This window comes from Pteronotus mesoamericanus, unplaced genomic scaffold, assembly GCF_021234165.1.
Source record: "Pteronotus mesoamericanus isolate MK-2021 breed Mesoamerican mustached bat unplaced genomic scaffold, CSHL_Meso_final scaffold_54, whole genome shotgun sequence".
In the NCBI taxonomy this organism is placed as follows: domain Eukaryota; kingdom Metazoa; phylum Chordata; class Mammalia; order Chiroptera; family Mormoopidae; genus Pteronotus; species Pteronotus mesoamericanus.
This window is the reverse complement of record NW_026555321.1, coordinates 41,148,756-41,174,300: the sequence shown is the minus strand read 5'-3', so window position 1 is coordinate 41,174,300 and position 25,545 is coordinate 41,148,756. Positions and strand designations below refer to the sequence as shown.

At 36.2% G+C, this 25,545-nt stretch overlaps 3 protein-coding genes across 3 annotated transcripts in view; all 3 read left to right on the top strand.

Moving 5' to 3' along the window:
* Nucleotides 1–20,747, top strand: part of DNAH12 (dynein axonemal heavy chain 12) — a 230,243-nt gene extending 209,496 nt beyond the window's left edge. The window contains exons 65-73 of the mRNA XM_054561819.1: nt 5,834–5,971; nt 7,206–7,439; nt 7,717–7,905; nt 11,223–11,326; nt 12,481–12,685; nt 17,321–17,458; nt 17,992–18,083; nt 19,336–19,403; nt 20,557–20,747. Coding sequence (XP_054417794.1) covers nt 5,834–5,971; nt 7,206–7,439; nt 7,717–7,905; nt 11,223–11,326; nt 12,481–12,685; nt 17,321–17,458; nt 17,992–18,083; nt 19,336–19,403; nt 20,557–20,747 — 1,359 coding nt within the window. The remainder of the gene's footprint in view (nt 1–5,833; nt 5,972–7,205; nt 7,440–7,716; nt 7,906–11,222; nt 11,327–12,480; nt 12,686–17,320; nt 17,459–17,991; nt 18,084–19,335; nt 19,404–20,556) is intronic.
* On the top strand, nt 9,103–9,474 carry LOC129088465 (40S ribosomal protein S20-like). The gene has a single exon (XM_054595857.1). It carries the CDS (start codon nt 9,103–9,105, stop codon nt 9,472–9,474), a length of 372 nt encoding a protein of 123 aa, XP_054451832.1.
* Nucleotides 20,748–21,952: 1,205 nt separating the features above from the next.
* The window catches only part of ASB14 (ankyrin repeat and SOCS box containing 14), a 22,961-nt gene continuing 19,368 nt past the window's right edge, over nt 21,953–25,545 (top strand). Inside the window, exons 1-2 of the mRNA XM_054595243.1 lie at nt 21,953–22,045; nt 22,673–22,814. Of these exons, the coding sequence (XP_054451218.1) occupies nt 22,684–22,814 (131 nt within the window). The 5' untranslated portion in view covers nt 21,953–22,045; nt 22,673–22,683. The remainder of the gene's footprint in view (nt 22,046–22,672; nt 22,815–25,545) is intronic.

Sequence of the window (25,545 nt, the reverse complement as noted above, 5' to 3'; positions counted from 1 at the left end):
TGGTATAAGAAAGTGGTCTAGTTTAATTTTTTTGCACATATCTGTTCAGTTTTCCCAGCACCGTTTATTGAATAGACTATCTTTGGCTCATTTTATGTGCTTGCTTCCTCTGTCAAATGTTAACTGACTATAAAGGTTTGGGTATATTTCTAGCCTCCCTATTCCATTGATCTATGTGTCTATTTTTATGCCAGTACAATGCTATTTTGATTACTGTGGACTTATAATATAGTTTGATATTAGGTAGCATGATTTTTCCAGCTTTGTTCTTTCTCAGGAACGCTGTTGCTATGTGGGGTCTTTTGTGGTTTTATATAAATTTTTGAAATATTTGTCCTAATTCTGTGAAATACTTCCTTGGAATCTTGGTAGAAATTGTGTTGAATCTATAGATTGCTTTGGGTAACATGGACGTTTGAATGATGTTAATTCTTCCTATCTATGAACATGGTATGTGCTTCCAGTTATTTGTATCTTTCTCAATTTCTTTATATAGAGTCTTTTAATTTTCCATGTACAGGTCTTTTACATCTTTGGTTAGATTTATTACTAGGTATTTTATTCTTTTTGAAACAATTGCAAATGTGTTCTTTTCTCAATTTCCCTTTCTGTTAGTTCATTATTGGCATATAAAAATGCAACTGATTTCTGATATTAATTTTGTATCCTGCTACTTTGCCTAATTCATTTATCAATTCTAGTAGTTTCTAGAACCTATGCACCCCAATGTTCATAGCAGCACAATTTACAATAGCCAAGTCTTGGAAGCAACCTAAATGCCCATCAGTAGATGATTGGATCAAAAAATTATGGTACATATACACAATGGAATACTACGCAGCAGAAAGAAAAAAAGAACTACTAAATTTCGCGACAGCATGGATGGAACTGGAGAGCATCATGCTAAGTGAAATAAGCCAGGGGGCGAAAGATAAATACCATATGATCTCACCTATAAGCGGAACCTAACCAACAATGCAAAGATGCAAGGAAAATATGACCAGCAACACTGAAAGGAAAAGAAATCAACAGAGACAAGAGGGAAGGGGGAGGCAGGGAAAGGGAAGGGAAGGGGAAAGTCAAGGAACATATAGCAAGGACTCATGGACAAAACCAAAGGGGAAGAGCTGAGGGAGGGAGGGAGGGAGGGGGCAAGGGAAAGAGGTGGGGGGAGGCAGAGACAAATGTATTTAAAAAGTAAATAAATTTTAAAAAAATCAAGGGGAAAAACTAATTTTTAGTCTGAATAAAATGTTGTACTATATAATATAAATATACTTAAAAAAAATTCTAGTAGTTTCTTGGTGGAATCTTTGGTGTTCTCCATGTACAGTATCATGTCATCTGCAAATAATGACAGTTTTACTTCTTCCTTTCCAACGTAGATGTCTTTTATTTCTTCATCTTGTCTGATAGCTGTGGCTAGTACTTCCAGTACTATGTTGAATAAGAGAGGTGAAAGTGGACATCCCTGTCTTGTTTCCAATCTTAAGGGGAGCTCTTGTAGTTTTTGCCCATTGAGTATGATGCTGGCAGTGGGTTTGTCATATATGGCTTTTATTATGTTTATGTATGTTGCCTCTAATCCCGCTTTGCTGACAGTTTTGATCATAAGTGGGTGCTGGATTTTATCAAATCTTTTTCTGCATCCATTGATATGACCATGTGTTTTTTTTTTCCTTCATTTTGTTTATGTGGTGAATTACATTTATTGATTTGGGAATGTCGTACCAACCTTGCATGTGCAGAATAAACTCCACTTGATCATGGTGTATGATCTTTTTGATGCATTGCTGTATTTGGTTTTCTAGTGTGTTGTTAAGGATTTTAGCATCTATGTTCATCAGGGAAATTGGCCTATAATTTTCTTTCTTTGTAGTTTCTTTATCTGGTTTTGGAATTAGGATAATGTTAACCTCATAAAATGAGTATGGGAGCCTTCCCTCTTGAATTTTATGAAATAGTTTGAGAAGGAGAAGTGTTAGTTCTTCTCGGAATGTTTGGTAAAGTTCACCTGTGAAGCCAACTGGTCCAGGGCTTTTGTTTATTGGGAGTTTTTTTTATTACTGCTTCAATTTAACTAAGTGTAGTCTGTCTATTCAGATTCTCTGATTCCTCCTGAATTAGTTTTGGAAGACTATACATTTCTAGGAATTTATTCATTTCATCCAAGTTGTCCAGTTTGTTGGCTTACAGTGGTTCATAATATTTTCTTATGATCCTTTGTATTTTATTTTGGTGTCAATTGTTATTTCTCCTCTTTCATTTCTGATATTAATTTTTTAGGTCCTCTCTCTTTTTTTCTTGATGGGTCTGGTTAAAGGTTCATCAATCATGTTTATCTTTTCAAAGAACCTGGTCTTGGATTCATTGATCTTTTGTATCATTTCTTTTTTTACTCTATTTTGTTTATCTCTGCTCTGATCTTTATTATTTCCTTCCTTCTACTAACTTAGAGCTTTGTGGTTATTTTTCAAGTTCTTTTAAGTGTAACATTAAATTGTTTATTGATTTTTTTCTTGTTTTTTGAGATAGACTTCTAATTGTATGAATTTCCCCCTTAGGATTGCTTTCCCAGTGTCCCACAGGTCTTCGACTGTTGTGTCCTCATTTTCATTTGTTTCAACATATCTTTTCATTTTTTCCTTGATCTTGTTGTTGACCCATTCAGTGTTGAATAACATGTTATTTAGCTTCCATGTCTTTGCATGTTTTTCAGTGTTCTTCTTGTGATTGATTTCTAGTTTCACAGCATTGAGGTCAGAGAAGATGCTTAATATGATTTCAGTCTTCTTAAATTTATCGAGACTTATCTGTGCCCTAATATGTGATCCATTCTAGAAAACATTCCATGTGCACTTGAAAATTATGTTTGGGGTGAAATGCTTTGAAGATATCGATTAAAACCATTTGATCTATTGTGTAATTTAAGGCCACTGTCTGTTGCTATCATGTCCAAAAGATCTATCCTTTGAATTCAATAGGGTGTTAAAATCCCCAACTGACTATATTTCTGTCAATATCTCCCTTTATGTCCATCAAGATTTGCTTTTCATATTTAAGTGCTTCCTATGTTGGGTGCATAAATGTTTACCAGGGTTATATCCTCTTGTTAGATCATCCCCTTTATCATTATGTAGTGTCCTTCTTTGTCTCTTACTGTAGCCTTGGTTTTAAAGTCTGTTTTTTTGGATATAAGTACTGCTACCCCAGTTTCTTTATCTTCCCATTTTGGCTGCTTCTTTGTATTTCTTTCTATGACTTGGTAGATCTGTATAGACATTGATGCAAATCTATGTCAGATGCTGCCTGTGACTGGCCTTGGGGAACCTGTTTGGAGCTATCAGTGATCCATAGCTTGTGGCTTCCTCTGCTGGGCCTGGATATGAACAGAAAGAACCAAGCTGAGCCCCTAAGCTGGCTTTTACCAGTACCAGGCTGGTGGAGTGTCAGCGAAATCTCAGAACTCCCAGCAATCTGTCTTCTCTGTTAGGGTTAATCACTGATTTAGCCTTAAACTGTACTCAGCATCCCAGCTTAAGCTCCACAGAATGGGGCAAGAGGGATTCCTGCGGTGTGGCTAGTGCTTCCCCTCAGGCTGATCCCACATGGAGGGGAGTGCTCTGCCCTAGAAAGATGGCTTCTGTGGTATGGGGAATGACTCAGCACAGGGATCCTGGTAGTTGGCCCATATGCTCTCTACCCAGAGCCACCAACCCCAGATTCCTCACACCTCTGTCATCCACTCTGCCCTCCCACTGCTATAGCCTAGGGTAAGTGGCTGCAAATAAAATTCTGTGCATTGGCTTTTTGAGAGGCTCTCTGCATCTCTAGCCATCTTTTCCTGGTGGACAGAAACCTCACTGCTTCTTACAGCTAGATGTTGTGGGGTTCCTTTCCCAGTTCTGATTCTCTGTGCTGAGGAGGCTAGTTTGAGGTTTAGACCCCCCACTTCTTAGGAGGAATCCCCAGCTGCTGAAATATCCCTGTGGAACTTCAGCTGCTGTCCGTGGGAGCCCAGCCAATCCTCTTGTGCCTTTGCACTCCCTACTAGTCTTTTTGTGGTGATGTGGTTTCTTCTGTCTATCCTGAGTTATAAGCCTTCTCTCCAGCTAGTGTTCAGTTGGTTATTCAGGATGATTTTTCTTTAATTTAGTTGTAATTCCAGTTTGGCCCTGGGAGGGAGGTTAATATAGCTTTCACTTACTCCTCCACCATGTTGGTTCTTTAATAGTTTTTGTTTTTGTTTTTCTTTAAGAATCTAGGTAACAGGACTGACAAATTCCTCTGATGTCCTTTATCACACACATCTCTTCAGCCCATATCTAATTCCAGTCACAGCTGTAGAAAGCAGTTCTTTCTGCATTCAGACTCATCTTAGGCAGACAGCATCTCATACTAAGTAAGCATCTTTCTGTACTCTGTTCCTAAGATTTCTCTGATACCACAAGAGCCTTCTTGGATCACAAGCACAGGCTAAAAAAGTGGGAAAATTATCACCTCCTTAAGAAACCCATTATGTGAAAATTATGTGGAACCCATTATGTAGAAAATATACCTAAACTATTTTTTTCTCTCATTGAAAAATGATTTTCCCCTATTAAATGTATCACCACAGCATTCATCCAGTATATGCTTTGATTTATGTGCATATCTAGGATAAAGCAATTCAATTAAGCCATGGTGTACTTTCATTTTAATATTATAGAAACACTTTCTACTACTGAATCCCATGAACATAACTGGATGGTTTTTACTGCATTTTGAATTATGTTTGAGATCATCTAACTTAAAATACATGCTGTATAGCATACTTGAAATTTATCTTGGGGGATCTCAAAGGGATGGGAAGCCATCCTCCAGTGCACTAGCATAGGCTTAGTAGAGGCCCATGTGACATACATATCATACATATGAAGATACCATAGGCAGAGTAAATAAACAGTGGTTTCAAAAATGATCTCAGGTCATGACTGGCGTGGCTCAGTTAGTTGCGTATTGTCCCACAAAGTGAAAGGTCACTGATTTGATTCCTGGGCGGGGCACATGCCTGGGTTCAGTCCCCAGTTGGGTCATGTGCAAGAGGTAGCTTCTTGTTTCTCTGTCACATCAATGTTTTTCTCTTTCTGTTTCTCCCTCCCTTCCCCTCTCTTTAAAAATAAATGAATACCGGGGGGGCGAAAGGAAGGGGAGGGGAAAGTCAAGGAACATATAGCAAGGACTCATGGACAAAACCAAAGGGGAAGAGTTGAGGGAGGGAGGGAGGGAGGGAGGGGGTAAGGGAAAGTGGAGGGAGGAAGGTAGAGACAAATGTATTTGAAAAAATAAATTAATTAATTAAAAAAATTTACAGACAAAAATAAAATAAAATAAAAATAAATGAATAAAATATTTTTTAAATCTCCAAATGGAAAGTCACAAAATCAGAAACTATATATTGGTATTTATTCATATCAAAATAATTAATTATTCTCCTGCACTTAAAATCTCAAGCATATGCCAGTGAGTCTACATGATAATATTTAAGTATTGAAGTAAATATTTGTGAGCAATACCAAAGTATTATTAACCAATGTTTTGGTAGGTGGTAGAATTGTTACATTTTAATAAATTTTAGTATTATTGCAATTTGTCTAGTTCTGGAGATTTTAAGTCTTAAAATTAATACTTTTATATTAAACATTATTTTAGTTAGCATGTCTCTTTTAAGTATAAGGTTTTAGTGGTATATGATCCCTGAATGTTACAATGAAAAAGATCACTGAGTCTCCTCATTTAATTGTTGAAAATCTGATCAGAATTTTTTTCTTGTTGTATAATTTTTATATTGAAGGCATGGGAGAAATTGCTGTTTGGAGTTTGTTTTTTTCATGCACTTGTACAAGAGAGAAAGAAATTTGGTCCTCTTGGTTGGAATATTCCATATGGATTTAATGAATCAGATTTACGCATCAGTATTCAACAGCTACAGGTAAAATTAGAAAGGAACTAACCCTTATGGAGGATAACTGTGTTTCACACCCTTCACTTAGAATAACTTATTCAGTTCTCCCAACATCACTAATAGATAGGTAGATAGTAAGAATAATTATAACTATGGTTTAATGAAGCACTATCTTCATTTGGATTTTTTTTCTGCTACAAATAATGGAAAACCTGATACAAACTGGCTTAAACCATAATGAAACTTATTTCGCATTAAAAAAAAGTACAGAGGAAGGACAGGTTCTGGAGTTGGTCGATGCAGCAAAAGTGTTGTCATCAAGGACCCTGGTTCTGTCTTTTTCAAAGCCTCCACAGAGTTGGCTTTATATAGGTCTTCACTAGCCTCTATTTTTCTCCTCTCTGTCAAATCTACAATTCAGCTCTCAGTCAACAGAAGCAGGCTGTCTACTTTAAATAGAAAAGGAATTTATTGAAAGAATATTGGGTAGATTACAGGATCACCAAGACAGCTGGAGAACCAAGGTATCCAGAGTCATATCCAGGATCACACCACTTCTGGTAGGAGCAGCACCTCTACCCTTCCTGAATATTAGACATTGCAGCTCACATACCTGCCACACACACTCTGGCTAGCTTTCTGATATCATCAAAAAAAGATTTTTTGCTATTCCTACTTTGTTGCTTAACAAACCCCAGTTCAGTCTGGGGTGGATGCATCTTAAGATCCAAGCCCAGGGCACAGGCCTAGCTCTTAGCTGTAAGGAAGGTTGGGACTCACAATGTGAGGTATTCAGGGGGTCAGCAGGCCCTGCCAAATAAATAAATAAATAAATAAATTACAATATCCACTGTAAATCTCTACTAAATAAACAAATACGTACATACATAAAAATATCCACTGTGAATCCCTACTAACTCAGACTTTGAACTAGGCATGTTACTTATATCAATTCTAATTCTCACAGCAACCCTGTAAAGTTAGTATTATTCCCACTTTTAAGAAAACCAAAGCTAGGAAGTGAACTTGCCCAGCTAGACAAACACAGAATATTAATACTTTTCTGCTTTTTTGCTGTAATGGGGGCTTATGTGACGTGGGCCCTCCTAAAGGTCACCCAAAGATAACCCATTATGATAATTCTTTCAATCCCACTTCTATGTGTATTCATAGGTGTTTGATTGACAGATATTTAATGCCATCTTAAAATGGAAATGAAGTGAAAGACTGTTTTTCTCTTTTTATTTTTCATTTGTTTCAGTTGTTTATAAATGAATATGACACAATTCCGTTTGAAGCTATCTCTTACCTGACTGGGGAATGTAACTATGGAGGAAGAGTGACAGATGATTGGGACAGACGTCTCCTTTTAACCATGCTGGCTGACTTTTATAATCCACACATAATCGAAAACCCTCATTATAAGTTTTCTCCTAGTGGAAACTATTTTGCACCTCCCAAAGGCACCTATAATGATTACATTGAATTCATTAAGGTAACTAATACTGCTGAAAACAGTGTTAGATTTAAGTGTGATTTTTTTAAAGAACAAGTAGTAAAATATTCCCTAGAAATGTATCGGATTAGGTAAGTATTATGGTTTTAATCAATTTTTAGTATGTTTTGTTTCTAATAAATATTAAAAATTAGAAAAGTTTGATTCCTTTATTATTTGTTTAGTTGATTTTTAATCCAGTTTGGTCTGTACATGTCTACCTTATGAATGAATGTATCCAGTGAAAATGTGATGCTTGCTTAATCTATTCTGGTAGAAACTTCCATTTACTCAACACCCTGAGATATTTGGATTACATGAAAATGTTGATATCTCCAAAGATCTTCAACAAACGAAAGTCCTCTTTGAGTCCTTGCTTCTCACGCAGGGAGGCTCCAAACAGACAGGATCCTCAGGAAGTACTGACCAGATTCTACTTGAAATTACCAAAGATATTCTCAAAAAGGTAGTGTTTAAAATACCTTTTTAATGTTTTAAAATATGTCGCTTATAATACAAATCAAAATGGTACTGAAATGACAACCTGAAAACTTCATTTAGGAGCATTATGACTTTGAGTCAGATATTTTACCTTTCTGAGCATTAGTGTCCAAATCTATGCACTGGTGATGAGTTCTGGTGATCATTAAAGAGATATGAGTTTAAAGTACATAGCTCTTTGAGGAAGACTGGTTGCAGCTGCAGCGGAGCTCCATCAGCCCACACCTGCTCCTGACTCACCACTGTTCATTTTCACTGAGAAACAAGTCGATCAAGAAGCTGCACCCAGCCATGGCTTTTTCAAAAATTAAATGTATTGGGGTGACATTGGTTAATAGGATCATGTAGGTTTCAAGTGTACAAATGTATGATACTAGCTCTTTCTATGATACTAGCTTTGTATATTGCACTGTGTACCCACCACCTATGGTCAAACCATCTTCCATCACCATACATCAGGCCCCCTTTCACCCCCTATTCTCCCGTCCCCTCCCCGCTGGCAACCACCACATCGCTGTCTGTGTTCACAGGTTTTAGTTTTATATCCTACATGTAAGTGAAATCATATGATTCTTAGTTGTTGTTTTTTTTCTGACTGACTTAGCACAGAATTCTCAATGTCCATCCATGTTGTCACAAATGGCAGTGTTTCATCTTTTCTTATGGCTGAGTAGTATTCCATTGTGTATATGTACCACATCTTCTTTATCCAATTCTCTATCAAAGGACACTTTGGTTGTTTCCATGTCTTGGCCACCTTGAATAATGCTGCAGTGAACATAGGGGTGCATATATCTTTGCAAATACATGTTTTTTAGTTTATTGGGTAGATATCCAGGAGAGGGATTGCTGGATCATATGGTAACACTATTCTTAATTTTTTGAGAAACCACAAGACTGTTTTTCATCATGGCTGTAGCAGCTTACATCCCCACTAGCAGTGAATGAGGGTTCCTTTTTCTCCACAACCTCTCCAACACTTGTTATCACTTGTCTTGTTGACAATAGGCATTCTAACAAGTGTGAGGTGGTATTTCATGGTAGTTTTGCTTTGTATCTCCCTCATAGCTAGTGAGGTTGAATATTTTTCCATACACCTGTTCACCATTTGTATGTCTCCTTGAGAGAAGTATGTGTTTAGGTCCTCTGCCCATTTTAAGCCATGACTTTTAAAGATGCTAGAAAGACTCTCATGGAACCAGAGATGGCGATTCACCAAACTAGAATTACTCTAACCAGCCACAACAGAAAGTCTTTGGAGAAAGTGTGTGCTGATTTAGTCAGAGATGCAAAGGAAAAGAATCTCAGAGTGAAAGGACCAGTTCTGATGCCTACAAAGACTCTGAGAATCAATATAAGTAAAACTCCCTGTGGGAGGGGTTCTAAGACTTGGGATGGGTTTCATGTGAGGATCCACAAGCAACTCATTAACTTGCACTATCTTCCTGAGGTTGTTAAGCGGATCACGTCCATCAGTATTGAGGCAGGAGTCAAGGTTAAGTCACCATTGCAGATACTTAAATCAATCTTTTAAATTAATTAATTGACTTCAGTTGTTATGGATAGATAGATAGATAGATAGATAGATAGATAGATAGATAGATAGATAGATAGATGATAGATAGATAGATAGATATAAAGTACTTTGCATAATGCCGGGCACATGGTAAGTTCTTAGTAACTATATTTTGTTGATGAACTAATGAACATGTGTACTTACCATTTCTAAGCAAAGATAATGGACCTCCTTTTTAATAATGGAGGGAATGGTTTGAATTTACTAGATCAAGGAGTGAATAGTTTTTAAGCTGTACCTTAGAAAGTGAGGAGGCAAAGGGAGCCAACATCAGCACTAAGTTAGCTGTTAGGGCTCTCTCTCCCTCCCCCCGCCCCCATAATAGAGCCCACTGTACTTACTTAGCCCTACTAGGTAAAGTGGTATGATACTATCTATTCTCACTTTTTTTTCTATCTTAAGTTCAATAAATAAGTACTAATGTAACTTTAAAAAAGATGATAGTCCCAAGCACAGATCTTCACAATTCTCCTCTAGCGGAAATAGTGTAATTATCCCTATATTTCAGTGTATTTCACTGTTAGGCTCTCTGACATAGCAGAACCTGACCATAGTCCATCTGCTTTGTAAGCCCATGGACAGCACTACTCCTCAGCTCTCACAGCTAGTAGCCTTTCCTGGCGCCACTCCTTAAGAGCCTGCTCATCACACACCTGGCTGTGGCCACTGGGGAAGAGAGGGGAGCATCAATGCCTATGACCCTTAGGTGGGAGCAGGCTAGCCTCTTCCCTCCCCTCCTCCTAGAATGCTTCTTCTGTTGTTTGCCTCTTCTCACCTGTGGCCCCTTACCGGTTCTGTGGTTTATCTCTGTGGAAAGGTTCTTACCCTTGCAGAATGGTGGCACTTACAAGATCTCTAACAGGAAATTACCTGGCAGTGGAATCTGGGACTTATTTGGGGTAGAGGGACTTATATGGAGTAGAGGGACTTATTTGGACTAAGCCAAAGGGTCCGTGAGTGACACCACCTAGTGTGACTTAGAAATTCTTACACCACCCAGCAACCATCACCTGGGGACTCTCTGGGTAGCTCAACTTTTTAAATTTGGGATTTTCCTGATTGGGAAACTTCTTTGTCCCTTAAGGAGTGTGAATTCCAGCATCTTATAGCTTAATCATCAGTCCCAAAGTTCCTTTCAGCAATTCTCAAGCATCCCTGAGGTGCCTCATAGAAATCAGACACATGGTGACCTTCTCTCTCCCTGTGCCCTGGAACCCTGCTACATTCACACATTATTTGATAGTGGCATAAGCTAAGCTATTTGAAGCCAGTTGATAATTGGTTGGAAATCAATATAAAACAGTTATGAAATGGTACATCAGTTTTATCAATACAAAATAAGATTCCATTTACAAAAGGAAATTACAAAACTTTCCAGAAATATGTATCTTCTGCGAAGTGCCATATCCTGCAGTATAGGCCTTGGAGTGAGACCTGCGGACTTAAACAGATCCCTTTTTGGCTGTGTGACCTTGGGCAGTTACTCATCCTCTCTCTACTTAAATGTCCTCATCTGTAAATGGAGGTAATAATGGCCACATAAGAGGGAATGCTAAGGATTAGATGAGATAATGTATGGGAAGCGGTTAACAGAATACTTAGCAAATAGTAACTTCTTAGTGTTAGCTATTAGTGATATTATAGCTGAATGAAACTAATTATTTATTCTAAGAGTAATATATGATCTTCAAAATCTATTTTTTTAGCTACCAAATGATTTTGACATTGAATCATCCCTATGGAAGTATCCTGTGAGATATGAAGAGAGCATGAACACTGTGTTAGTACAAGAAATGGAAAGATTTAACAAGTAAGGATCTATATCCTTAGTGATTCAGAAGGTGACCAACCATTGTGTTGATAAAAAGACAAACTGGTATTAAAATTTTAAGAAAAAATTATCAAAACCTGCCATTTCTGTAGAATTTCCCCCCTTTTTAAATTTATAATTTAATTGCATAACTTTAATTTTTGCCCCAGAAGTAAGGATATCTTTTATAATGTAACAATAATGATGAAAAAAAGATCTGGTTGAAAATATTCATTAATCAGAGTTTCTCATTAATCTATTATTCTTTTCAAGAACTAAAGATGAAACAAACATTAATTAGGCCTATGTGTAGTCACATCTTTTGACAATTTTCTTCCATTTGACATTTATACACCTCCCTTTTCTTCCTGAGTACAAGCTGGGTTGATTAGGTACCCCAAAATAGCAAACAAATGTTATTTGTTTTTAAAGTTTTTCATTGAATTTCCTACAATTCAGTACTGGCTTAAAGAATGGAGACTGTTTTAGTTATGAATTTTCTAAAGTGTTTCCAGGTCTATTTGGGTTTCCAGGCTTGTTTTAAAATAAAACACATTAAAAAATTCTATAATGCCTTAATTCAGTATTTCATAAGAGCATATATATAAGTATATATATAAGAATATATATAAATATATAAAATAACATATTATCCCTCAGTTGCTTAGGCGTCTAGCCTAAAACCTTCATATCAGTTATATTTATGATGTTCTTAGCAGTTTAGGCCTAAGTGAGAACCAAAGTATTTGGAAGTGCATAAGTAAATATACACTTTATGCTTTGATGCATTGTTTCCTCAGTTTCAGCCATCACATAATACTTTGATCTTTTTTCCACATTTCAAAGTCACCTGTAACATTATTTACATAAAATTTTTCCTTAAATCATTCTCTGCTTAAATTATCCTGGTCCTAAGCAATAACACCCAGAAAGCTAGTTGTATTATTTACTATATTTAAAAATATTTATTATTAAAATGAAATATGTTCATTTAAGTATAACATAAAATTATGTTACATTACCAAGTACAGGTGACAATACTTTGGGAAACAGCCTCATAAAGCTGAGTGAGATTCCTACTATTGCTTCTGAAAAGGCTCCATGTTGATATTTACTTCATATATATATTGATGATAGAATTTCTTTTCTTGCAGTTTAATTAAAACTATACGTAACACTCTGCGGGACCTTGAAAAAGCTATTAAGGGTGTGGTTGTAATGGATTCTGCGCTGGAGGCACTCTCTGGCAGTTTGCTAGTTGGAAAAGTTCCAGAAATATGGGCCAAACGATCATACCCAAGTCTTAAACCCCTAGGAAGTTACATCACGGATTTTCTAGCCCGGTTGAACTTTTTACAGGTAAAAGATTACATATAATGGGAGACATTAGAAATTGACTATGGTCACCTGAGGTCTCTGAGTTTAATGGAATGTGATTTAATAGTTTCCTGCTAATCTAACCAAAATTTTAGAATATTGAAAATTGCACAAGGTCAAAGTATTGAGTAGAGAATTAAAGGTGAGGATGGGCTGGGAAGGGAGACTGCTGGGTGGAAAATGGAGACAATTGTACTTGAACAACAACTTAAAAAAATTTTAAAGTTTTCAAAATTAAAAAAAAAAAAAGCCTCAGAAAGAACAACCTGTCAAAAAAGAGAAAGATTTAAATTTTGGCTTTACTTGAACCCAAGTAATATGTGACATTTATATATATATATATATATATATATATATATATATATATATATATATATATATTATTTTTACAGATTTTATTTATTTATTTTTAGATAGAGGGGAAGGGAGGGAGAAAGAAAGGGAAACATCAATGTGTGCTTGCCTCTTGCACACCCCTTACTGGGGACCTGGCCCGCATCCCATGCACGTGCCCTGACTGGGAATGGAAGCAGTGACCCTTTGGTTCACAGGCCGGCACTCAATCCAGTGAGCCAACCAGCCAGGGCTCAAATGTGGTTTTATGATTTTAATACTGATGATAGATTACAAAAAGAACTTGAGGCTTGGACTTATCAATAATAGGCCATTATCTTGAAAATCAGTTGCTTCTTACCTCTTATCTCATAAAACCAGGGAAAAGATGAGTGCTTTGAAATCTCATTCCCCACCCCTACTCCTCACTCCTGCCCCAAGCACACACATAAAGGATGTTCAGGGCAGGAAAACAATCATAAGGCAAGGCACTATTTTTCCTTCCTAACTCCTCAGCTCACCTCCATCCTATGGTTGATATTTATGTAGGGATAAGTGGTAGGGAGAGACCCAAAAATACTTTTTGGAAATTCACATAAGTATATGACCTTTCAGTGTTGAGTTGCCTTTTTATTACATAAAAGCTTATTTCTTTCACTGTAGAAGTTTACCATAAAGTATCCAGTGCTTGTAAAGATGTGAAGGGACATGCTCTCTCATACATCCCCCCTTATTTTGGTCAATGTTTTCTTATTGTTTCAAGTTCCTTCGATTATTTATTAGTGAGCCTGCGCTTCCTTTGATATATGTGCTTGCCATTTGTATTTTCTTCTGTAAGTTGCCTATTAATTTTGTTTTGGACTGTTTTTAAAATTTTAATTTATAGGAGCTTTTTATACAGATTGTACATTTAACAAAAGAAACATAGAATAGTGACTTTAAGTGTTTATGCTGTAGAAGAGTTGCCACTTAGTAGCCTCAATTTCATCATTCATAAAATGAGCACTTTTATTTCACAGGGTAAGTCTACACTATATGGTAAGCATGCAGTAAATTGAACTATTCTTTTGTAAAATCAGAAATTATTAAATTTTATCAAGTGCTTTCTCAGCATTTATTGCTGGTGATGTCATTTTTAAATCTCTTTTAGGCCCTTATTGCATTGAATTATATCACTACATTTCCAAATGTAAGACCATCCTTGTGTTTCTAGAAAAATCCCTCATGGTCGGTGGTGCCTTATGCTTTAATTCATTCCAAGCATATTTTTAGTGCTTTTGATATACATTACCTATTTATCCTCCAGAAAAATTATTTAATTTTTTCCCCATCAATAGTGATTATGAGTGCCTATTTCTCAGTAATTAGTGTTCATTTTTATCTTTGCTAACTAGATAAGTGAGTGCGTATACACCTGGGTGATTACTAGCCATGTCTACAATATGTCTTTTACTTCATCCAATAGGTACCAGTCTCTTTCTGTCCTTTATCAAAAGCACTGTCCCCTTTCTACAATTTTTTTTTTATACTCCAGCTTATTTCCCAAATTTTTCTAGAATTTTTATTGGAACTGCTTGCATTTCAGTATATTGCTTTTCTCCTGGGGCTTGATGAATCTTTAGCTTAATCTCCTAGAGGGGTCCTGGCATGGTGCCAACTGGAACAGTCTCCAGAACAAATTCAATTTGTTGTATCAATGTAAGTTCACATCAAACTTTCTACTTTCTGAAATTTGGATTTCCCTTTGAAATCATTCCATTTGAATGAATAAGAAAGGTCTAACTCGTTATTGAGCCTTTATCACCCTCTAACACAAATCTTCCCCTGAATGGATCTCCTCCATTGCCCCCTCGCCCTTACAAAAACTGCATAATTTTCCCATCATCTTTCCTTCTCTTGGACTCTTGACTTCACCTCCTCATCATTCTTAGAGTTAACAAATTAAGCAAATGAATCATCAGGAGTTTTCTATCCTTTTCTCATTTCTCTCCCATTGTTCACCCTATTTATATCCCCCTTCTCCTTCCTATACCTTTTTTTAAAAAGCTTTCTTGAACATTGGCTATAATCTCATATTAAATCCAGGATCTGACAGTGTCTGTGTGAATTTGAGCAATATACTCATCTTCCTGGACCCAGTTTTCTCATCTGTAAAATGGGAGGAAAATATCTAACTCACTAAGTTATTCTGTGGACTATTTGGGGTGATAGTTGTAAAGTCCTTAGCGCAGTGCCTGGTGTGTACTAAGCACTCAGTTAATGGTTGCTAATTCAGAGATTATATAAAAGTAGCTGACCCAGACACTCATGGCATTCTTGGCTAAATGAAGCCCTTGATGTGAGTAAGGGAATTTTCTAAACACTTGCCTTCTGGGTTCTCACAGCTTTCTTGGGCATGGTGCTGGTTGCCTGGCTTGTGCCCTTATCAAACTCCATCTTTTTCTTTATTGCTTTTTGGCTTAATAGGTTATAATATTTGTAGTGGTTTGTTTTAATATCTCTAGCAGTGGTTTGTTCTCTTCCTCTCAGGAAACAAAGTTGGCTTCTTCCCATAGTGTGCTGCTCCCTCAGAGACAAAGTTCATTTTATTGATTCATCTGTTTGGTCAAAAAATGTGTATTAAGACTCAACTTTGTCCAAAGCACTTTGTTTTTGAACATAGTTGCCAACTTCCCTACAAATTGACAATAGTCTATAGGTAGATAGCCTATGTATCTAAGAAAAACTAATTCAGTATGGTAACAGATGTGTCATAAAAGACCAACATGTAAAATGCTCTGGAAACTCAAAGAAGGAAGAAAGATCTTTTAGCTCAGGAAAGCAGAGTTTGTTTATTGGATGAGATAATATTTGAACTGGGTCTAAAGGATGAATTGATTTGGACACTGCAAAAAAAGGTAGAGGAGTTAGAGAGATAGTTGTGCACTGTATAATTTAAGGTGGATTCCATTGTGAAAAATTTTGACATAAGCAAGAACAAAGTTTGTTTCTTTCTGTAAGTGGAAAATCCATGTGGAAACGTGGCTCCAGGCAGGATTTGAGCTGGGGTACAGACATGGTTACCTGGTCTTGGCTTCTTGCACTTCATCTCTTGGCTCCAGTCTCTGTGGGTTAACAATTCTCAGCTGGGTTTTCATCTGAGAGTAGCAAGATAGTAAAAGCAGCTCTAGCCTCTCATCCACACAACTTCGAAAAGTTGAGAGTGAGTCTTTTCTCCAAAAGTCCCAGCAAGAGTCTCAGCGTTTCTGGCTTTCACTGGGTCACATGTCCATTCCAGAATCACTCATTGTGACAGGGGGTGTGATTGGCTAGGTATGAATCGCATGCCCACCCCGGGAGGTGTAATACCACGACCAGAAATGCTTGTATTGAGAGTGTAAGAGGGTTCATCCTCCAGGGAGACGTAAGAGTAGTTTCATTTTAAGACAAACAGAAAAAACAACAGATGTCCACCCAGTACAGAGAAGAAGCCTGCAAGTGGTGCATTCTGGTTAGACTGTAAGATGCTTGAAAGGGAATTAAAAAAGAGAGAGCTGGAAATACAACTTGGGGCAGGACTGTGAAATATCTTGAATAGGATACTTCAAGATACTTTTTGAATAGGATACTATGCAAAGAGTACTAAATACTATTCAAGATACTAAATTGAATAAGATACTTCAATTTACCTTAATCTAAGGTAAATTTAGACTTTAATTTGGTGGGGTAGTAGTAGATCATTGAACAATCATGCAAGATGCTTAACGTGAACCAAACCATGCATGGTGAGATATACTCTGGCAGCATTATTACAGATGTTTTGAACAGAGAGAGAAGCAGCAAGAAGAGAAACATGTTGATACAGAAGGAAAACCATAAATATCTAAACTGGAATGCGGCCAGTGAGCAGGGAGGCAGGGAGGTTAAGAAGGTTAAGGAACTGAAATCAACACATGAGGGCTATAGTTAGCTAATGGATAATATTTCTGAAGATGGTTGCTTTTGAGTGGGATTAAGTAATATAAATAATTTATATTTGGCTTTTTGAAGAAAATTTGAATCTTTCATACTTTGTTTTATTCAGGTTAATGTTAAAAATGAGTTAGAATTTTCCAAGAAGAGTAATTAGAAGGGAAAAGAAGTAGGAAGGCCAAGATAGGTTGTGTGTTTGGTGTCAGGGAAGAGAGTCCCGTGATGGAAAGTTGTGGGCAACAGATACGAAACCCAGAATCAGGAATTTTATGTCAGGTGACACTTGTGGAAGTTGAACAAATGAACATAATGCATTTTGTTTTTCCTTTATAGGACTGGTATGATTCAGGAACACCTTGCGTATTTTGGCTCTCTGGTTTCTTTTTTACCCAAGCCTTTTTAACTGGAGCTATGCAGAATTATGCCAGAAAATATACCATCCCTATTGATTTACTAGGATATGAATTTGAGGTATAGTAACTCCTTAAGCTCCATAGTATATCATTACATCAGAGTCTTGTATTTAAGCAAGGAGAATATGCAGAATTCATATTTTTATAGCCCATTATATACAATTTCACTTCTTTTCTTCCTTTGAGTTTCACAAAGAAAGTATATATTTATCTTACTATATCTATTATAGAATTTTTATATATCTCAATATTGAATTCAAATAATCCAGGAGCATTTGCAATCTTGCTCCCGGGCATATGTTGTCAGTTTTGATGCAAAAAACTCATAAAAATTCTGTTTTAAAAAATACAATGCTGCTCTTCTATTTTAGCAAAATTTAATATGTAGTACAGTAAACCTGATAAAATGCATCAGAAAGAACTGTATTGTACTTTTTTACATTTACATTTTACTAAAACATTTATAGTTTAAGAAACTATAATATAGGAGAGTTTCCCTGAATGTGTTGTGAAGATTTAGCTAATGTTTTCTTTATGAGACTGAAGTTGTCTGGAGAGGAGATCATTACCAGCATGTGCCTCTTCCTTCAGGTTATTCCTTTTGATACCTCTGAGACAGCACCAGAAGATGGTGTTTATATCCATGGACTGTATCTCGATGGAGCACGCTGGGACAGGACAAGGTCTGTAGTTTCAGCTGTGAAGGCCTCTTCGACTTAGCTAACTCTTAGATTGGATAAGCTGGCTGCTGCCTTATTTTCCTTCAATCAAAAGGCCTTTTCTAGGGAATATGTCAAGTAATAAATAATATCAGAATTCTTGCCATAAATCATTACTCGGGCTGGGGCAAGTGATAAGTATTTTTAGGTCTTGAATAATTTTTAAATTAATATTTTAGTAGTCTTACTAGTATAAAAGTTCATGGATATCACTTTCCTCCTCCTTTCGTTTTATAACAGTTACCTTCCATTTTGGAACATGTAGGAACACCTCATATTTAAACAATTTACAGTTACAGTAAAGTTTCTATTTCTACTGGTGAATGGAAAACTTTTTCTTTTATTTTGATGACATGATAAATTAATATTTAAGATAAATACTGAATTTCCAGCTTAGGAAACTAAGCAATGCTATTCCTGTTTATATAGAGGTAAGAGAGGGAGAAAACATTTCCCTTGGGGCCTTGCTCTTTACTAATCCATTAATAAGCATCATCCTCTATTTCTTGAATCAGGGCTAGACTTTGCTCTCAAGGGAGGGTTAAAGGCAAAGGCAGGCAAAATCGCTTAAGAAGGAGCAAGACAGTGGTTCTACAAAGATAATTCTAAGGCAGGACTAGCTATGAGAAGATTTGGATGCATGTAATTCATTTGATTATTTCCCTCTTTTTTTTAATCACTCTACTGAGTAATAAAATTTCTCTTTTCTTTATATATGCACTCATCTTTTTCTTCCTTTCTTCCCTCCTTTCAAACAAATAAGCAAACAATGTAGCATAGGGGAAAGAAACCACATTTTCTAGATAGACAGACCTATGTTTGAATGCTCGAGCTGGCATTTAAGAGCTGTGTTACTATGAGAAACATACTCAACCTCTCTGAGCCTCTACTCTTTATCTGTGAAATAGGAATGGGGACAAGATTATGGTGAAGGTCAAATGTTAGTCCAGTGTCTACCTCATGGGCAGTACTTTTAAAATGGCAGGAATTGATATTTGCCCACTTTTTGTACATGTAGCCTTTCCATACTTTTGTTTCTCTCAATTCTTCATCACCTCTTCCTTGGGTTTGTTTTTATTGTGGTGGTTATTTCCTTTTTCTATATTTCTTTTTCTACATATTTCTAGGTCTCTCTTGTATTAACTATCAAAGTAGCAATTTCTAGAAGAAAATTTCATTTTATGTCTAATAAACACCTCTCAATTTCTTTTCACAGTGGATTACTAGCTGAACAATATCCCAAACTTCTGTTTGACCTGATGCCCATCATATGGATAAAACCAAGTAAGGATACTTGTAACAAAATTTCTTAAGAGTTTTAGGGAGGATAATGATAAATATTTTTAACTCTTCTCCCAAATAAGTCTCTGCTCAAATATATTAGAATTTTGTCCAAATACAATAAATAGTGACAATGTTTACACTGAAAATACATTGTTCCCCTTTTTGTGTTGCATGTATATTATTTTAGGAATATCATTCTGCCTCTTTTTCGCTCTTATCCCAGAATCTAGAGCTTCCCATCAGTATTTTGATTCTCAAGTTCCTTTCTTTGCACACCTCTCAGAGACACAAATAGCGACTAGAATTATCTGGCTATAAAAACTGCTAGGCCTAGGAGCCAGTCAGGTACCCCGAGGCGTGGACAGTGAAAGCCACATGGGGTGCAGGCCAGTTTTGCTCCCTTGGGAAAGCAACTTGCTCCTTTCCTCCTCCTGCTATCATCATTTTTCCACAAGTCTGAACAAATGAAATTTGTTCTTTTGTCTTCTCTTTTTTTCTCTAACTTTTACTCTCAAGTAACTGTAAATGAAAAGATTTGCAAATCACCTGTAATCACTACCCAACCCATTAAGTATTTTCATTATTAATGCAGTTCAATTTTAACTATGAAAAATGTGACCTTAGTTTAGAACAACTCCTAATATCTCATACCTGACTTTTCAAGGGTTGTATATAGGTTCTTTTTGTGAGTAGTAAGAATTGGTATGTTCTTATAATAATCTGCTGTAAACAAAGAGTAACTTCAACTTCTGATTTATTGGTATCTTGTTTTAGAGTTCTAAGCAGTTGTTTCTCTTTTTGCATCTGCCCCATCACCTATGATGTACTTTATTCCTTCTTCCCTACCTTCTCCTTCTTTCATCCTCCTCTCCCAAGTCCTCTTGAGTGTTTTCTTGCCTGGTAAGTGATCAGGACCTTAAAATCAATTCCTGTCCTCTAGATCTAGAATCATGAACCATATTAAATCACTTCCATACTTCACAACTATAATTACTATAAAAACTTAAAAAAAACAACTTGCAAGTATTCAAATATTATAACCATAATCTAAGATTTAGTATTTGCCATTTTATTACAAAATAATTGTTCTTTTAGTACCACAGGCTATTTTCCCTTTACCAGATGAACATGTTTCTTTTTTTCTTTTTTCAAGCTAAAAAGTCTCAAATTGCGAAGTCGAATGCCTATGTTTGTCCCCTCTACAAGACAAGTGAACGTAAAGGAACTCTTTCCACTACAGGACATTCTACTAACTTTGTCATTGCAATGTTGTTAAAAACAGACCATCCCACTCAACACTGGATTAAGCGTGGGGTTGCTTTGCTTTGTCAGTTGGATGACTAAACTGGACAAATTTAAGAAAACATCTGAAGTGTAAAAAAAAACCCATTGTCTTTGCGTATTTCAAAATATATGTATAATAAAGCTAATGCCTTGGTAACATTCTCAAATGGTCTTTGTGAAAGGTCTTTGCATTGCTGCCTTCCCTGACCCTCAACTGGAATGCAGCCTACCCCATGGACTCTTGAAATCATAGTCAGACACCTATGTGAGGAAACATAAATGTTTCTTTGAAGCACCCAAAAAAATTTTTGAAACTTTTTATTTTGTTCTTTTTCTTAGATATGTATGTGAAAAACAGATTTGGGGAGAGTAACTAGGTAAAATTAACTAAAATCAGATAACATCTCTTTTTACAAGTGTTAAGTCATTTCCTTAGTTCCAGTAATAGCTTACTTTCTGCTCATCTACCTGAAGTGATTATACATAACAATTTAAAATACATAAATAAGTAATAAATAAGGAAAATATTACAATTCAAAAACTCAACCCCTATGTCATACTTGGAAACGTTAGTTCCACTTCTCACAGTACCCCTGTGAAGAGGAAGGGAAACAAAGCAATGAAGTGGACATGCGCAGGTGGTAAGACGGCTGGAGGCTGATCCCACGCACCTACGGTGGTTTGCACTTCTTGGCTTTAGCTTCATATTTCATTATAAATGCGAAGTGGTCTCATTATTTATAATAGTTAATATTCTCTTATTTAATATGCATTCATAATATTAGTGTATATTAACAATTTAAAACATTTAAATTAAACAAAATTATAGTCAAAATTATATTATCTCTGTGGAGTTAATTCCTTCCTTAGGATTCCCAGGATACTTTAGGTTATAGCTCTGCAATCCAAAGAAAATGTAGGTGCAGCTACCCAGTAAATCAGAACTGTTGCAATAATCACTTTCGAAAATTTGGTCGGAGCAAAATGTTTGGCCTCTCCTAAGTGGAAGATTGATTCTGGTTTGCAGTAGCTATGGACATGAGTCTTAAGAGAATGAATTCACTTTACATGGATAACTCCCTGCAAAAGCATTTTGTTCCAGAAATAAATGTTTAATCCTTTAAATTGGATAAATGTGGCAGTGAAGAAAAGAGATCATGTTTCCAAACAGAGCTGAACCACATTGAAAGAAAACAAGGAGAATGTGCCAGACTGTCTTATGATCAAGTATTTATAGAACAGCTATTAATGGAATCGTCATTACAGGGGAGTGGAGTTCCTAAATATAAATGAAAATTCTGATGTGCTAATCTTTAACAACGAAAACTTCAGTGCTGTCCTAAAGGTGACAACAAAAGGTAAAAAGTCTTTGGTATGCAATCAGACTTATCTATGCTAAAATGAAAAATTTTTTAAAACAATTTAGATACTGCCTACTAAAATACATTGGTTTTTTACTACCACTCTTCCTATTATGTTGTATTATGAGAGTACATGTATTCCTATGACATGTTTATTTTTAGTATTTACTAAATAATGTTTTTTTTTCCCAGCATAACATTGTGTGTGTGTGTGTGTGTGTGTGTGTGTGTGTGTGTGCAGAGAAAAGATATTTTGGGGGGTGAGTGCTACAATTATTGAGAAAAACTCATAAGCCAAGTCTAAAATAGATCAATATGAGCATTTCCAAAGTTACAATGGTACTGACCTAAGTTTTATATGAAAGGACATTTTTCCTGAATAAGCTTTAAGTAAATGGTTACACATGGATACCTCTAATTTACGTTGAATCTGGGACAGTTCAGAAAATTTTTAAGTTTCTAAAAAAATGTTTAAATGAATATCTTGTTTTCTAGATTTTGCATTTTCTTCATTTATCAATTGTATCAATTTTTTACTTTTCTGAATTTCATTTATAATTTTAAGCAGTTGATAATCTGTTTTCACAACTGGAAAAATATTTTTAATTCATTCTGACTTTACAGTAAACCTGTAGATGTTTCACATGGATAGTTACACCAGTGATGAAGACATAGATGATGACTTTGATACCCAGTTCATCATTCAACAGAGTTTACAGGATATTCACAAGCCAGGAACTACACAGCAGGCACCTGAGGATGAGAGGTAATGGTAGTATACTACACTTGCAATGTAGTATAAGTAAGTGTTCAACTGTTGAGGCTTGTCATCAGCCTGACCCTAGTTTTCTGACCAAAAAAACAGGAGAAAGGGTCAGAATTAAGGAGCTGCGTATATACTTAAAATATCTATGAGATTTGATGCCTCACAAGACAGGAAAAATTTGGAAAAAAATTCACAGTTTAATGAGGCAGTAAAACAGTTAGAGGAGAAGAAGACCAAAAATCAGAAACAAGAAATACACGAGAATATGAAAGACTAGAGAATTCTAAAGCATGTTGTCTCTGGGGAGCTAAGGAAACACATAAATACAACCAAGGCACATAGTTATCTTCAACTTCAGAGAGGTGGGTGGGTTTAAGTCCAGTCTTTACTCAAAACAGAAGGAAGAATTATGTAAACTTAAACCCAGAAGAGACTAACTAACTCCTTCTGAAGAGTGTGGATTTAGAGTTCTAGTATGACACTTAAAAAAGGACCCCATGGGTCCCTCAGTGTTGAAAGAAATTTTCCTGGGAAATAGACTGTCTGCAGCCAAGCCCACCTTGTCAAATGCTCTCTGGCTGATCAGAAATCTCAACTCCTAAGTATTTACTGCTGTTTTTCAGGAGTGATAAACCCTGTTTGCTGTGATGGTGACCTACGTATAGGTAACCTTACATGGCAATGGAGCAGAGATTTTCAATGGTGTGCTGCAAGAATTTTTATAACATGCAATGCCTCACTATTTAGTCAGGGGTACTGACCTCTTTTCCCCTAGATTGTCAAACAATAGCCATCCAGTGTGAATGCTCTGTCTTGAGCCATACATACATAGGTCACATAATAGAGTTGCATATTATTGGTCACGTCACATAATAAGGTTGTGTTTGATTGGTTAATTCCTGGTGACAGAAATCCTTATATACAAGAATAGCCAACTGATTTTTTTTTAAAGTTAGTTTGGAGCAAAAAATGTAGGTAATTACTATTATTTTTTTGTAAATCAATCAAAATTATACCTATTTTTTTTTCACAGTGGCAAAAATTATTTTTTTGGTGTGTCGCAGAATTTTAGTAATTAGTTTATGTGTGCCATGGGATGAAGAAGGTTGAAAACCACTGCAGTTCAGAATTAAGGCTGCAGATAGAACTAAGGTTCCTATTCAATTGGCTTTAAAATAAAGCAATTAGCACCAGCCAGATACTTTGTTGATTAGAGCATCCTCCCAATACACCAAATCTGTGGGTTTGATCTCCAGTCAGGGCACATACAAGAATCAACTAATGAATGCATTAAAAAAATAGAGCAACAAATCATTGTGTCTCTTTCTCTCTTTCTCTCTTTAAAATAAATTTTAAAAAATTATAGAGAGATTATCCTAGATTATCCCAGTGGGCTCAATGCACAATAATCACAAGGGTTTGTTTTTTTTTTTTTTAAATCCCTACCCAAGGGTATTTATTGAGTTTAGAGAGAGAGGAAGGGAAGGGGGAAAAACATCAAAGAGAGAGAGAAACATTGATTGGTTGCCTCCCACAGCCTAGGTATGTGCCCTGACCAGAAATCAAAGCCACAACCTTTTGATGACTGAGACAACGTTCCAACAATGGAGCCACTTGGCCAGAGCAATCATGAGACTCTTTTAGAAATGAAAGAGGAATGCAGAAGAGAGAGAACCTGAGAGATGGCAGAGTAGAAGGATGTGGCCAAAACAATGGTGCCTTTGAATATAGAGGAAGGTGCCCATGACCTAAGAAACCTGGGCGACCTCTAGAAACTGGAAATGATAAGAAGCAGATACTTCCCTGGAGCCTCCCCACACCTTGATTTTATCCCAGTGAGACCCGTTTCATACTTCCAAACTGCAGAACTATAATAAGTTTGTGTTATTTTAGACCAGTAAGTGTGTGGCAATTTCTTATAGCAGCCATAAAAAACAAATACAATCCTAAATCTCTAAGTATAATTTCAAAGGTTTATGAGAATTTAATTGACCAAATTATAAGTAGACAGATTGTCTAAGGGAATTTATTCTCTTCAAGCTGGGTTCATTGAATAATCAAAGAAAATGGGAAGGTGACAAACTTTATTTTCTAGGTTTAAAAATAATATAATATTCATAAGTAACCTTTAAAACTTTATTTTTCTATTTTAAATTTGTACTTGTTGATTTTTAGAGAGAGGAAGCAAGAAAAAGAGAGAGAGAAACATCAATTTGTTGTTCCACTTAATTATACATTCATTGGCTGATTCTTGTATGTGCCCAGACTGGGGATTGAACCCACAATCTTGGCATATTGGGACAGTGCTCTAAACCAACAGCGCTACATGGCAGGGCCTGAAACTTTATTTTTAAATATTTTAATACAAGTATTCCTTCAAAAAGTGCTAACAGTGTTTTCCGAGCACAAATTCCAGTCATTAAATTTTATCATGTGATAATGTGACATTTCAGTCCTAGGCAAGTTTGATTCGGTTCAGAAAATGTTAAGGGCTTGCTGTGATTCAGGCTCTGACACGGTTCTTGCCCTCACAAGGGAGGACAGACACGGGAGAGGAGTTTCCCCAGAACGTACGTGTTAAGGGTCACACTACATTTTGGAAGTATTTCTATTAAGACTCAGTCATTGCCTCATATAAGATTTCATCCCTGGTTAACTACCATTGCCTTTACCCTTTTCTTTTGTTTTTGTCAAATATCTTAGTCTTTTCCTAAGTTTTGGAATTACATAT